A 15,630-nucleotide genomic window follows, 5' to 3' on the forward strand; every position below is an offset into this window, starting at 1 on the left:
TGATGCGCTAAATATACTGATAGTAGATTTTTTAAGCATTTTCAGCCCTAAAAAGTACCTGCGCAAATTATACCAGTTTTTACGGTATATGATATTGAAATATATCCCAAACTTTTTATCATATTATTTGCCAATAACACTGTTATGATATCAGAAATATCTGATGGTCTACAACAAATGTTACATGAATTTTAACAATATTGCATAACATGGAAATTAGAACTTAATATCATATGATAAAAATTGTGATATTCTCAAGACGTAAATCGGTACAACAACACCAGTTGATGTTATGGAATACAGAATTAGATTTATAAGAATTGTTTACATATCTAGGTACAGAAAATAATGTTAATGGTAGCGTTTTTAAAGAAAGGAAATAAACCTGCTGAACAAACAATTAAATCGGTGTTTGCTATTTATAAGAAATAAAGGAATGTATCTCTTCCTGTTCATCTTAAACTGAAAATATTTGATTCACTTGTAATGACAGTTTTATTATACTCATCAGAGGTATGGGGATTTGAAAATAAAAAATTGTAGAAAAATTCATTTGTAATTTTGTAAAACAATCCTGAAGTTAAGAAAGTGTACAAACAATTTCATGGTCTATGCTGAGCTAACAAGTTATCCGGTTTGAATTGAAGTTCGGATACTTAGTATATCAATCAACTTGCTGTTTTACAAAAGAATAATTACAAAACTTGTTAAAAGTAGACCAATTGACCAATTTATTCAAAAATCACATGGTGATATTGATAAGTCTTCTAGAGGACAGACATATTCTATATTTAAGACATTTTGACATAGAAAAGTTTGCCTCTTGTCTTTCTCTGCTGCAAAACAATACTTGTTAACTGATACTGTGGTACCAGGAACTTGATGACAGTAGCCATTCAGAATGGATATTTTCATTAACATCAAATTAACAAGGAAAATGCTAAAGGTGTTATAAAATCATTTGACATATAACATCATAGGAAATATTAGAATGGGCTTCCAAGATTTTAGTATGTGTCTCTTATTTTACACCTTTGTGTCCAAGGAATCTTCAAAAGTCCAAACTGGAAGGAACACCAGCCAAATTTATTTCTTATTGTACAAAACTACAGTAGTGTTGACCTTATAAATAGATTCCTACTATCTTCGAGACCGAGCCATTTAGTACTTTCAGTACTTTGATTTAGTTCTTTTGTCCTCAACTTTTCATTACTTAGCTTGTTCTGATACAATGATTAAAGGATACTCACTTTAACATATTCAGAATTTTTCAGTTTGGTTTTTAGTAATATTTGGATATAAAAAGATTGTTTAAATAGGCAGTTGAATGACACTTTAAGTTAATAAAAGCAATTACATTTGCATTTTCTATGGATTTGAATATTTTAAGGATGGACAGTTCTCTGCTTGAATCAGAAGAAGGTTTGAGTAGTGCTGCGACAGAAATTCATAACATTGACGACGAAATTTTGATCAATGAGTCTGGAAAATTAATCTTCATCGTCCAGCTACTTACACAGCTGAAAGCCGAAGGTCATCGCACCCTGATCTTCTCACAGTCGCGCAAGATACTGGATATAATAGAGAAGGTCACCACAAACAGGGTAGGGCAATTTTTAATACGGGGGTTTCAAGATCCCAAAATGACATGGATAAAGTATGATTTACTGTCAAAAAAAATTTAATCTACACAGCTAAACTTTCTAGTTTAGATGCTAAAACGGGGGTTTAGAGATAAAAAAATAATGTGGGTAAAGTACAATTTACCTTCTGCTGATTGTGACGTCATCTTATGATGTGAATTTGATGATGTCACAATCACCAGAAGGTGGGACTAATTGAAGGTAAACTGTACTTAACACATCGTTTTGAGATCTCAAAACCCCCATTTTAGCATTATGCATCTAGACTAGAAAGTCTAGTAGTGTAGATAAATATTTTGTAATAATTTTTTTAAAATCAAGTGGAATGTTTATCCATAATAAACCATCACCTTGTCCACTTGAGCTTCTCTTAAGATTTTGATTACATGCATTTAGAAGGTGTGATGTTAAGTTGATGTGTAGTTAATGTATTGAATACTTTTGCTGACAGGGCCACAAGATAATGAGACTGGATGGAACAGTGACCCATATCTGTGAGAGGGACCAGAGAATCCAGAAGTTTCAAACCGACACCAGTTACAATCTTTTCTTACTCACCACCCAGGTTTGATCATTAACTTTGGTCTATGGTCCAATTCTGTTGTCTGTAAATATTTCTTTTTCACTTTCCCAAGTTCCTGATTCCTCTTAGATGTTGTGCCAACTAATATTTTGTATGTTGTGTTGAAATGAAAATTGAAGTTATCATCGCCCCCAATCTCGTCCTCTTTAAAGTTTGGTAACTAGGTCACTACACACTGGTTGTAAAAAGGTCAATAATTTATTTATATATATAGTCTTTGGATCAATTTTGTTAACTTAGTCAAGTGATATAACATGCAGATGCCTATTATTGTACACATCACATGGTGTCATAGGTTACCATGGAAACATAGCATAGGCTTCAGATTGGTAAAAATTTAGATATTTTCCGATTTAGCTGAAAATTGCTGCATAGGGGTTTTAATGGATGACAAATATTTCCAGATATCAGATTTCTTTTTGTTGCATAAAATGAATACGAAAGAAAAAAAATTATGAGTCATTGCATATTTGGTGATCATATTTTGTCTTTTCAAAAATTACATGTAATCTGGTTGCCCTGGTCCCAAAAATGGATAGCAGGAAGAATTTGTCATTGGCTTACAGTTTTATTTTTGAGTTGATCCAGCTTTGATTTAATTTAATGTTAATGTTGTTCACCTTATTTCAGGTTGGTGGTGTGGGGCTGACTCTAACAGCAGCAGACCGTGTAATCATATGTAAGTCAGTATATAGAGGATTTGTATCTAACACAATCTGATATATGGCATGACAGTCATGTAATCTCTTTACATGCAAATGTCAGCTTAATAGAAAAGATGTGCCGATAAAGATGTAAAAAAAAAACAAAAAAAAAACCACTCATTTTGTAAACTTTTCATCATTTTATGATGAAGCATAAAGGATTTGAATAATAACTCTGTCAGTACTTGTTCATTATTGTATTAATACCGTCATAACATAAGTAGCATTTTATGCCTTTAATATCAAAGTATCAAAAGTGTTTGAAAAGATTTTCATATAATGATAAGAATTTAGTAACTGAAGATATGACCAACTTGTTCTCTAATTGTGATATTCCTTGTTTAGTTGATCCAAGTTGGAATCCTGCGACAGATGCTCAGGCTGTAGATAGAGTGTTTCGTATTGGACAGGATAAGAATGTGGTCATCTACCGCCTCATCACATGTGGAACAGTTGAGGAGAAAATCTACAGACGACAGGTGTTTAAAGATTCCATCACCCGACAGACTACAGGCAACGCCAAAAACCCTTACAGGTAAGCATAGGGCAACACAAAATAACCCATCACAAACTACAGGCCAACACCAAAAACCCTTATAGTTAACCATAAAGGACAACCCAAAATGCTCATAAATGTAGCTAGAATGTTCCTGATAAACTACTGGTAAAGGCTCTTACAAATGAATAAGCACTGGGCAACACACAATGACAGTTGTACAACACCGAAAATCCCTTACATGTAAACATCCATAAGGATAACATGAAAAATCCATAGCAACTATATACTTACTCAACAAAACTTTTTTACACAAGTTACAAAGGGGTAATTGAACCTCTCCACAATTAATTATATCTATTATCTTGTAGAATGTACCATGAGTAATTCATTCCATGATTTAAAAGACATAGTGTCATGGACTTTTTAGGTCACCTGACCATAGGTCATGGTGACCTATTGTGATATTCTTTTGTGCGCCGTCTGTTAACATTTCCTTGTGAACGCGATAACTTTAGTAGATATAAACCGAGCTTAATGAAATTTTGTATGTAGACCAACATTGGAAAGGTCTCGGATGAATTCGTAAAAAAACCAGCTTGATTCAAGAGTAATTTACAGAGTTATTGCCCTTTGCACATATAATTAATGTTGGACCTTGTGAATGTGATAACTTAATAGTAAATATAAAGCGAGCTTAGTGAAATTTTGTTTGTAGACTAACATAAGAAATATCTCAGCCGAGTTTGAAAATCAGCGTGATTCAACCATAAGTTATGGAGTTATTGCCCTTTGCACTAATAATTACTACTAGACCTTGTGAACGCAATAACTTTAGTAAATATAAACTTAGCTTAATGAAACTTTGTCTGTAGACAAACATTGGAAAGATCTCGGACGAGTTCGAAAATCAGTTTGATTTGACAGCAATTTACGGTGTTATTGCCCTTTGTACTAATAATTACTACTAGACCTTGTGAACGCAATAACTTTAGTAAATATAATCTGAGCTTAATGAAACTTTGTATGTAGACTAACATTGGAAAGATCTCGGACGAGTTGAGAATCAGTTTGATTTGACAGCAATTTACGGAGTTATTGTCCTTTGCACTAATAATTATTATTGGACCTTGTAAATGTGATAACTTTAATAAATATGAACTGAGCTTAATGAAACTTTGTATGTAGACTTACATTGGAAAGATCTTGGATGAGTTTGAAAAACAGCTGGATTCAACAGTAATTTACGAAGCAATTGCCCTTCACAATTATGATTAATATTGGACCTTGGGAACGCGACAACTTTAGTAAATATAAACCGAGCTTAATGAAATTTTGAATGTAAACTAACATTAGAAATATCTCCGAGGATTTTGAAAATCAGCTTGATCCGACGATAATTTACGGAGTTATTGGCCTTTGCACTAATTATTGTAATTGGACCCGACCTTGTGAATACGATTATTTGAATAAATATGCACTTAGCTTCATGAAACTTTGTATTTAGACTAAAATTGGAAAGATCTTGGACAGTTCCCAAAATTGACCTAATTAGATAGTAACTTACAGAATTATTGCCCATTGCAATTATAACTATTGAATCTTGTGAATATGATAACTCATCATAAATATGATCCGTGCTAAATGAAACTTTGCTTATAGACTATCATAGGAAATATCTTGACAAGTTTGAAAATAAGCTTGATTCAATCAAACTTATTTACGGAGTTATTGCCCTTTGCAATAATAATTATTGAACCTTGTGAACACAGTAATATGAGTAAATATGCACCAAGCTTAATGAATTTTTGTATTTAGACCTATTAGATGTATGTTCCTATTTTGTGAACAAAAGACATCAGTTGGCTTGTAAATTACATAACTACTTTCTATCAAATATAAGGTGACTGTTAAGGCCCATGGGCCTCTTGTTTGAGACACAATTTATATTTTTATCTTAAAGTGAAATAAGAAGACTGGTGGTAATAGTGTAGATCAAGTCCCTTTTGTAACTGAAGAAAAATTCTAATTCATCTGCTTTACAGAATCTTCATTGGGAAAACAAAAATGGTGTACTGATTCCGTGACATGAGGGGTTTCCATAGTTACAGATTCCGTGACATGAGTGGTTTCCATAGTTACAGATTTTGTGACATGAGTGGTTTCCATAGTTCCATAGTTACTGATTCCGTGACATGAGAGGTTTCCATAGTCTCAGATTCTGTGACATGAGTGGTTTCCATAGTTACAGATTCTGTGACATGAATGGTTTCCCTTGTCGTTTGTTACCCATTAAGTCCCCAGCATATGTAAGTGCTAGTATGGCTAATCTCACCAGAACATTACACATCCTGGGAAGGTGGTGGGTCTTTCATTCCATGTAGATTCTCAGAGTCTTCTCTCACTGCACTGTGATAGTCAAGAGAATTAATATAGGGATCGAAAAAATATGGCCCAACGTCCATTAAATAAGGATATCTCTACTGATTGCCTTTTTAATCCATATTGAATATTACTTATTTGGTAAGAAATAGTAAGGGAATTCGACAAAAAAATTACTAAACCAGCATTAGGCCAAAAAAAATTAATTATTAGTTTCTCAGGCCACTTTTTTAAAAAGTCAGTGCGGGCAGCGGGAATATTTTTTTATTTTTTATTTCTCTGAAAACAAATGCGGCAGATAACATTTTATTTTTTTCTCACTTGAAGGACATGAAAATCAATGAAAACACGTGTAGAAAATGTAAATTCTTACTCAGTCTTTAAGAACAGCTTTTAAATATCTCAATCGTCACTATATCCAAAGAAAACCAGTTGAAAATACATAATCCTGGGAGGAAACATTCCGTTTTGAGCAAATGCTGACATCGGCAGCCATTTTTTTACCGGAAATGAAAGGTGCATACTAAAATTGGAGCCAATTTCCGGATGGAAATTTCGGGCGAGTTCGAATGGAAATTTGGGGTGCGTTCGATGCGGCGGTCTCGATTTTAATTTTTAAGTTATGGCGCATAAAAACGTTTTAGCGGGGGCTAAATGTCGATGCGGCGAAGCCTGAGAAACTAAGAATTAATTTTGTTTGGCCTTACTTGCCCAAACTATATTGAATTTTCTGGGAAGTGAAAAAGATGAAAATTGGATTTGCTAAATTTTACTGAAATATAACATTTGAAGTTGAAAGTAGATTTTGTCTAATAAAGTAAAGACAGCAGAAGGTGAGTTCTCAACACAGACCCCAGCATCAATAAGTGCTTGTTGCTAGGTTACACAAGCCCAAATCTGATACTAGGGCCCAGCAGGGAACTGTTATGTCTGGGCCTATGTAATCTTATCTCATTGTCTGTGTTTATATGGTGGGCTATAATGAATCACTGTGGAAGTATCTTGACACCCTTGCTGTGTGTGCCTCCCTCCTTCAACCCTCCCCCTGCCCCAATCAGGTCTTCTGTTGTAACTGACAACATTCCCCAGCATTTGTAAGTGCTAGTTTTATTTATTACACTACCACATTACAAATAATGAGAAACAACAGACAGTATCAGACCTGAGAGACAGAATTGATAGTATATTTAAAATTCACATGTTTAAAAAATAAATATTTAGAGAAAAAGAAAAGGCACACGAATTTGAACTTTGTAAGTGTCTTCTTGAACTTATATTACACACAGACCCTGTTTAATTCCATTCTTAATTCCAAAACTCAAACACCCTTTTCAAGTTTTCAATGGTCCAACTAAAGTGATTAAAGGAGGTTTGCATTGAACTTAAGCAGAGTTGCTGACAAATAAGTAGAAAATAAACACTCTAAATAATCCTTGAAAAGTAATATGGTAATTGTCTGATGCAATGAACGATGTTAGTCAGTATTTTACACTGATGTTAGCCCCCAGCATTTGTAAGTGCTTGTTTTCTGTGTAATTACATGCACATTACAGATACCAGGGGTCAGCACCTGTCCATGACCTTTGACTTGTTACAAATGGGATAAAATTCAATATTATTTACCATTTACATCCTGATACAGAATTATCCCTGTCAGACAGTGTTTTGATGATTCTGTCTCTGATTTGCCATTTAAAATCACCTGGCATCTTATTGGTGCAGATTTCTTTATGTTCAGCACACAAGAAGATCCCAGGGGTTTTAACTGGCTAATTAGGAATATTTTTTTCATTAAGGGTACAGTTGTGTGATCTGTACGTCAACCATTATGTGCAAAAAAAATTTTAAATTGCAAGACCTTGTTGAATTTTATGTACAATAATTAAAAGCAGCAGAGAAAAAGTTGTTTTGCATATTCTAATCTACAACTGTAAAGTCAATGCTTCAAAAAGAAATAAATAATAAACTTGATAGTCTAAAAAATGTCGAGGAATAACTCCATGATGTCTTTGTTACTATGACAGCCCTCCGGCATCACATTGGTGCAGTAATCCAATCAAATAAACTTCACCAAACGAGATACAGAGACTTTCATAATATTTAGTCTAATTGTTTGTTAATTTAAAAATAAACAGCACAAAAACAAAACTTAAAAGCGAATTAAGGAAACTCGCGTAAAAATAACAACTGAAATATAGAAAATTAAATTTAACCTTGTATTACATACCTGTTATTTTATCCGACTTCTTTAGCTCAGATGTGAGTGCCCAGGATATGTTGGTACGATGCTCAAACAAAATGTAACTGATCAGAAAATCGAGTTGTTCCAACAAATCCAGTTTGTTAACGGGTTGCTTATCCTAGGAGAGGTGACTACTGACTAGTAAGCCTAACAACAATGTCCAGGAATTTTCCGGAATCAGATTTTTATCAAGAAAATGGCATTTTGTAAACAGCTTCATTGTCCCTGCATTGTCAAATAAACCTACTACTAAATTGACTTTACAACAAATCCAGGAATTTGTCTTTAGGATCTATGTAAAGCTTATCTATGTTGTTTTGGTAATAAAGGAGTCTGTCCAGGTGTGCTCTACCTATACATAATTAACAAAGACATGACCAGGTATGCAGGTTTACCTGTAATTAATTTATCACCCACTATCTCGGCCTTTTGTCCCTAAACTTGTTTTTTACTGGTGGGCAGTTGTCTCCCCTGAAGGCTAACATGGCCAGTAATTTGTTCACTTGGAAAAGGTGTGATTTGGGTCGGTTGTTTACATACCTGTTTGTAACCATGACAACCAATTACCTATGTCCCTATAGATAGATTACACAATCTCCTTTGTCAACCTTGTCCTGAAGTGAGGCCCCAGAAGGGGAGATAATCAAGAAGATTTATTGCCCAGAAATCACAACACTGACTATTTAACTTACAAGTTTTCTATTTTAAAAAATATGAATCTACATTTCCTTATGCATAAATTCTAAAACAAATTTTAAATGTAATTTCTTGGCATGAATAATTGTTAAGCTGTTTACTTGGCAATTTAAAATCTTTTTCTTGTTATATGATATATATCATTAACTTTAATTGTAGAGTAAATTTATTGAATTTCTTTTATGAAAAAAAAATGTATTACATATCTGCTGTTCTTTTGTAGTTGATATATTTAAATTCCATCAGTTGGTGAAAGCAGAACAGATATCAGCCTGGCATCAAGTTGGTGCAGAATTTCTATTTTATCAGTCACCATCTTTATACCGGCTGACCTCAGATCATCAATGTCAAAAGCATGCAGATATCAGTGTAACTGGTTGGAGTATTATATAAATAATTATATTCCTAAAATAATTTGATGGCCTCATAAACTTATTGATCCAATAAAAGCATCAGAATTTCCTAAATCAAATTTCAATAAAATCATTGGAATTCCTTAGATCTACTAAGGTATCAGAACATTGTTGAAATTGAAGCAAAACATAGGATATTTTGTTATTCTACTTTTCATTAACCTATACAATTCAATTACTCAATTATATATATCTGAACATTAAATTAAATCTATGTAAAAGTTTAATAGCGGGAAACACAAGAATGAACTGTATATAAATTTATACATGGTTTCTCAACATTTTAGCGACAGCCCCTTAAGCTCCCACTCGCAAGGGGCCATGTTACATAATCTAGGTAAATAGCAGACCTACAGGTGTTTTCTTAGGGACACAAGGGGCCTAGTCGTAACAAAGACATCACAAGCATGTCACATGGAGAGGAGCCCTAGGCCTTTCACATGTTCTTACATGAATTGATCTAGTTTTCTTTACCTTTGTCAATAGACTGCCCCTAGTTATACATTCTTACTAACATCAATTCTAACAGGTTGATCAAAAGATAATGATTGAAGGAAATTCCAAAAATGTTTGAGAAGTTGGTTATTCACTGAGAATATTTACTTGATCTGTATGAATTGTGATTTTAACCAAGAATTTGAAGACCATTTTAAGACATATTAGGTACATGTCATATGACAATAACATTATTTAAAATAAAATATATAATATTGGAAGTAAGAAATAATTTGTTTTTAAAAAATCCTTGAATAATTTTTTGTATTCCTGATCTGATTTGTTTTCTGGATTCAAAGTCTTAATGATTTTAATGATAACATTTTAAGCTGAATATTGTTTTGATAATATCACATTACATACTTGTCAACCCTCCGTATTTTGGAGAGACTCCTGATTTTGAACCCCCAATTTAGGCCATTTTAGCAAGTCCAAATTCTTTAATATTCAAAATGTGAAAAAAATCCGACTATACCATCAGAAAGAACAGGTCAAAATATGCAAAAATCAACCTTTAATATCTTCATAGAGGGTTTCAAAGTAGACTTTCATCAGGTTAACAATTTCAAAATGTGAAAGAGAAATTTTCCTTGAAATATTTTAGTTGATATTCAAAGATAAATAAAACTATTTGCTTGATAACAAAGAAGAAACAGATGTTTATAATAACATTATAATTCAAAAATTATTTATGTTGACAGATGCATATAAAGTATATAATTCAAAGTTCTTTTCTTTGATATATGTTTTAGACAAACTATATCATAGATGAAATTAAAGTGTCCTACCTTTAGCTTGTAAAGTGGTCAAAGTCTGCTCCCTCTGTGTAGAGTTGTAGTGGTGTGACTTACCACAGGAGTGCTGGCTTTTGTGTGGAAAGGTTTTGCTGTCCCTCTGTTTTCTAGGTGCTTGGCTGGCATCAACAAGTCCAAGCAACAACTTCTTTACTTCTTAAACTGGTAAATTAGTGTCATTGTGTTCCAGGAATGCCAAGAACAATAGCTTCTTACTTTCAGCTCTCTGATCTCCACTTTTCACCCTTAAACCCTATCAGCCAAACCCGTGAAAGGGAGTTGAAGAAACAAAGGGGTTGATTAAGGCTCTACCCTGCCAGGCTGGTGTTGGCTTATAGGACCAGAGCTTGTGCTGCCACCCTATGCAAGCTTGGGCCACCCCTGATTCTAATCCCCAGGGTATTTGTTATTGGTCAAGCTGGCCAGAGTTATTAGGGGTCAGTTTCTATGCATACAGTGTGGACCCCCTACAGCTATATTAGTAAGGCAGTCAAAACAAGAGCATGTCTACTTTAGGAGATTGGGGGGCTACTCAGGGGTAATTGTTTACTATCAAAAAAATGTATCCAATTTCTGATACAAAATGTAATGTTATGCCATCAAAAATTAGAAAAAAATATTTCTTTTATTTTTTTTTAGATATTGTAATTCATATTTTTAAATTATCCAAATTCTACAAGGGAAGATTTATTGTTGTTTTTAACATTTAACGAATTTGTTCCCTTAATTTCCCCTTGTTACCCATGCTTGCCATACCTGACAATGCTTGGCTTGGTAAATATATTGTGAAGCACTATATCTACTGTCTACAAAGATACATCAACTTGGTATCAGATTTACCTTAAACTCCACAAGTCTATAATAACATTGTAGCTTCTACTATCCTTAGATGCATTTTATGCAAATGTTTCTGATATCAAATATATAAGCTTAACTAACTGCATTACTATACATTTTGCTATTGGGGTTTTAATTGTTACACAAGAAAAGTGGCCATCTACGGTACTTTAATTTTTATAGCACCTTGTTAACTTTATTTTTTTTCTATAAAGGATTTTGTTGGCATCTGACATATAGATGTTTGATTAAGACCTTTGACGTAAATTGTCAAACAACAAACTTTCATTCGCTATGAAAAATTTTGAATGATAATAAATTGAAAATTATTCTGTCATCCAGATTTCCCTTTTCTTAGATTTTTTTTTCTAGTAAAATACATTGTACATGGCAGATAAAGGTTTGTTTTGTGTACATTGAACAGGATTGCAAAGTTTCAATAAAATTGTTTTTGTTATACATTGTTTTTATGTAAATAATTTTAATTAAGGAGAAGTCTTCAAGAAGAACAATTTATATTAAGAAGTTTCTGATATTTTTTTTAGTTCAATTTAAAATATACGACTAGGTTATATTCCTCTGCTGATCAAAGAGAAGAAATTTATTTCAAACTCATAGATAATATGGAAAAAAAATCAAGTAATTAGATTTATTTAAGCTTTCCTTTTTTGTGTGTTTGTGCCAAAAAATATCCAAGGACAAATATGTTTACTAAAACACAAATCTACAGATGCCTATAGGTTAACAGGTTATGTAAGGGAGATAATTCTCGAGATAAGTAGCTTGCCTAACGTTTTGTAATCTGGTCTTAAGTTAAAGGGATTACCTGACTCTTAATTCCTGGTGATGTAATCAGATTATAATTAGCCAGCCACTGTTCATGTCTATACCCGGCTTAGACGGCGTTTAGACAATTACGTTCGTGGGAATTACAAAAATCATGTTTTAATACTTACTTAACAAGACATTTATCCATTGAAAAATAAATGGAATTCAAATTAAGAAAACAAATATGGAGTATATCAAAAAAGTTTGAGGATAATTTACTATTAAGATGTAATGAGTGAAGGAGAATTTTTTGAATTTGAAAATAATATTTTGGAAGGTTACTAAAATAATACATCATGAATTATCATCAGAATGAATATAAATTAATTTCTGCATTTAATAAAGACATTTTAGTATTATCATTTGTTAGGATATTTAATTAAATATTTTAAATAAGCATATGTAAAAAAAATATTAGCATTTACCTGAGTGAATTTCATAAGTTTCCTTTTTTGTTTTTTGTTGTTTTTTTTGTTGTTGTTGTTGTTGTTTTTTTTAAATAAACAGACATGACATGGGGATGCCATTTCTTTAATTTGATCTTTGCCTTTAATCTTCTTTTGAACTTTAATTTGTCTATGAGGAAATCAAAAAAAAAAAAAAAGAATAAAATTCTGAAAATAATATTACAGGTGATTGTTTAAACCAGATTTTTTTCAGTCAATCCTAACAGACCTATTTTTTTGACTGTTTAGGATTTAAGACAATGTATTTGTCTGTTGTGACCATAGATCAGCTAATTGACATCTATAATGTATGTAATTAGTGACACATATCAGAGATATGTTAATTAGCTAGCCAGGTGGTCAGTGATTGGTTGATAGGCATGCTGACAATGTGGGGCCTGAGCTGGGATAATTCTACCATCTGTTGGTTGTGAAGGTGTGGACTGGGGAAGAGTCTGTAAATGATAGCATTGTACAGAGAATATATGTTACTGCATGGAGTTGGAATAACATAGGATGGGAAAAAAAGGGGAAGGCATTGTAATATAAGGCTTAGAATCTGTTTGTAATGACATACAGTTAAATTATAATAACCACTATAAACCAACCTGTTTTGTATATGATTAAAGATGCTCCACTGCTGACAAATGGTATTTTCGCTCTATGTGTGTTTGTGGGAAAAAAAAAAAATTGTCGATGGTATAGCAAATATTATTATACCTCATGTTTATAACAGTGTCTGTGATTAATTGAAACATATCAAATAATTACGACCGTATTTCCATGGGGCATGTGCCCCATCATTCACATGGAGTCATCTCCCCTTCCAATTGTACAAAAATGACAGACAAAGCATCATACGACAATCTTTACTCATCACAAATTTAAGAAATATTTTCTAAATCAATTGCTCATTATTTTCAGTATGATAAACCATTTATGTCACAAATGGTAGTGTGATATGTAGGTTCAGGTAAATCTTCATATGACACTGAAACTGAGGCCATAAATGCATATTAAATTTGTTCAATCTTATTCTAATCACCTTTTTTATATCAATGTCTGACGTCCGTCATATATATGGCGATAAACAAATAACATTTTTGAATTCTTTTCCAAAGCTGCTGAACCAAATTTGTCGAAATTTTGCATAAACCATCCCTGGCCAAAGGTCAACCAAAATTGTGAATTATATGGTCCAAGCCCCCCAGAACTTTCATGTGTAATTTCCGCTAGGACCTTAGTTTTGCATATTGCATTTGGGACCAACATTAAGCCATCTTGGATTTTGATAATTGTTTGTTACTGCTATATATCTCAGAAAGTACTGAAAGGGTCTTTCTCAAATTTCACGTGTAGTATGTAGTAAAAGTTTGAAAAGCAAAGAAAAGATCCCACTTGCCATTGTTAGACATATATCATTCTTTGGTGGGCGCCAAGATCCGTCTTGGATCTCTTGTTTTATTTTTTTTATACTGTTTTCTAAATGAATATTTTGTCACCATTTGTTTTAACAAATGTCTTAGTATTTTTTCTTAATTTAGAAGTTTGTCATATGGTTTTCACACATTTTTTGTGGAGGAGGGAGAAGAAAACTCAAATAATAAAAAAAAAACTTTGAATTACAAATTTTGTATGAAGCCTTCAGAGATTTTATATAAGATAATTATTATAAGTAATTTTTGGGAATTTCTCTCATAGAAGCAAATTACATTGCTGCACTTAAGTGCACGGCCAGTGCTTTAATGTTACACACTACCACAGTAAAAAAAAAAAGGCGTAAATTCCATAGCAAGGTCACTAGTCTTATTGATTCACCTCTTTATTGTGTAAATGTTTCATACAAGTAAAGATGCTCCACCGCCAACAGAGCATAAATTATATTAATCATTTGAACAATAATTGGTGTTTAATCGTGTATATATATGTCTAATTAACACAAAAAAATAGTATAAAATAATGTCTTTTGCCTTTGGTGCATGCACAATTATTACTTCATCCCATATAGGATATAGTGACACAGAATTTTTTCGGGATGCAATTAATTATTTTTCATATTTTTAACTTAAAGTAAAATTAGAAGCTCAAACTTTTCAATGGTGGTAATGGTGTAAAGTAAGTAACTTTTGCAACTGAAGAAAAATACTAAATCGTCTGCTCCTGTTTTTGATAGTGAAAAAATACCATTTGTCAACGGTGGAGCATCTTTACCCACAGTTTCCCAATTTTGTGTTAGAATATGTGCATTGTTCCTCTGGCTTGGGTAAAATTTGATGAGTTAGATTAAGAGACATATGTGAAATTTTATATCAATCTTTGTACTAAATAAGTTAATTAGAATTGTGTAGAAGAATTTGTACCCTAATCAAGCACAGTGGAATTTTAAAATTATTTTCAATTATTTGCCTCATTCTGAATTAATTGTATAATTTTCTATAAAATATGTCATCACATTCAATTCCAAAATCATTTTGGAAACGAAAAAGCTCTGGGTATATTGCTCTTGTGGTATTCAAACAATATATAATGCAGCAATATTTATATATTGTATAGCAATTTAAAAATTGGGTTTACATTTCAGGTACTTCACAAAACAGGAGTTGAAGGAACTCTTCATCCTAGACAATCCTCGCCACTCCAAGACTCAGGTCCAACTTCAGGAGATGCATCATGGAAGTCGTATCTCAGACACCTCACTTGATACACACATCGCATTCCTCCACTCTCTGGGTAAGTAAATTTTGAAAATCAAGACACATCTGCCCTATTCACTCTGCCCCTTCCCCTTCATCACCTTCCTCAACTCTATGAATGAGTAAAGACACTTACATAGGCACTCATATAACATTACACTCTGTCACTAAGACATTTCACAAGACACTTGCATTGCTTTCCTCCTCTCTGTCACTAAGACATTTCACAAGACACTTGCATTGCTTTCCTCCTCTCTGTCACTAAGACATTTCACAAGACACTTGCATTGCTTTCCTCCTCTCTGTCACTAAGACATTTCACAAGACACTTGCATTGCTTTCCTCCTCTCTGTCACTAAGACATTTCACAAGACACTT

At 32.8% G+C, this 15,630-nt stretch overlaps 1 protein-coding gene across 1 annotated transcript in view; it reads left to right on the top strand.

Moving 5' to 3' along the window:
* Positions 1–15,630, top strand: part of LOC138332011 (DNA excision repair protein ERCC-6-like) — a 38,126-nt gene that overhangs the window by 12,462 nt on the left and 10,034 nt on the right. Inside the window, exons 12-16 of the mRNA XM_069279927.1 lie at positions 1,391–1,604; positions 2,095–2,208; positions 2,857–2,905; positions 3,276–3,465; positions 15,141–15,289. Coding sequence (XP_069136028.1) covers positions 1,391–1,604; positions 2,095–2,208; positions 2,857–2,905; positions 3,276–3,465; positions 15,141–15,289 — 716 coding nt within the window. The remainder of the gene's footprint in view (positions 1–1,390; positions 1,605–2,094; positions 2,209–2,856; positions 2,906–3,275; positions 3,466–15,140; positions 15,290–15,630) is intronic.

Source organism: Argopecten irradians, chromosome 9 (genome assembly GCF_041381155.1).
Source record: "Argopecten irradians isolate NY chromosome 9, Ai_NY, whole genome shotgun sequence".
In the NCBI taxonomy this organism is placed as follows: domain Eukaryota; kingdom Metazoa; phylum Mollusca; class Bivalvia; order Pectinida; family Pectinidae; genus Argopecten; species Argopecten irradians.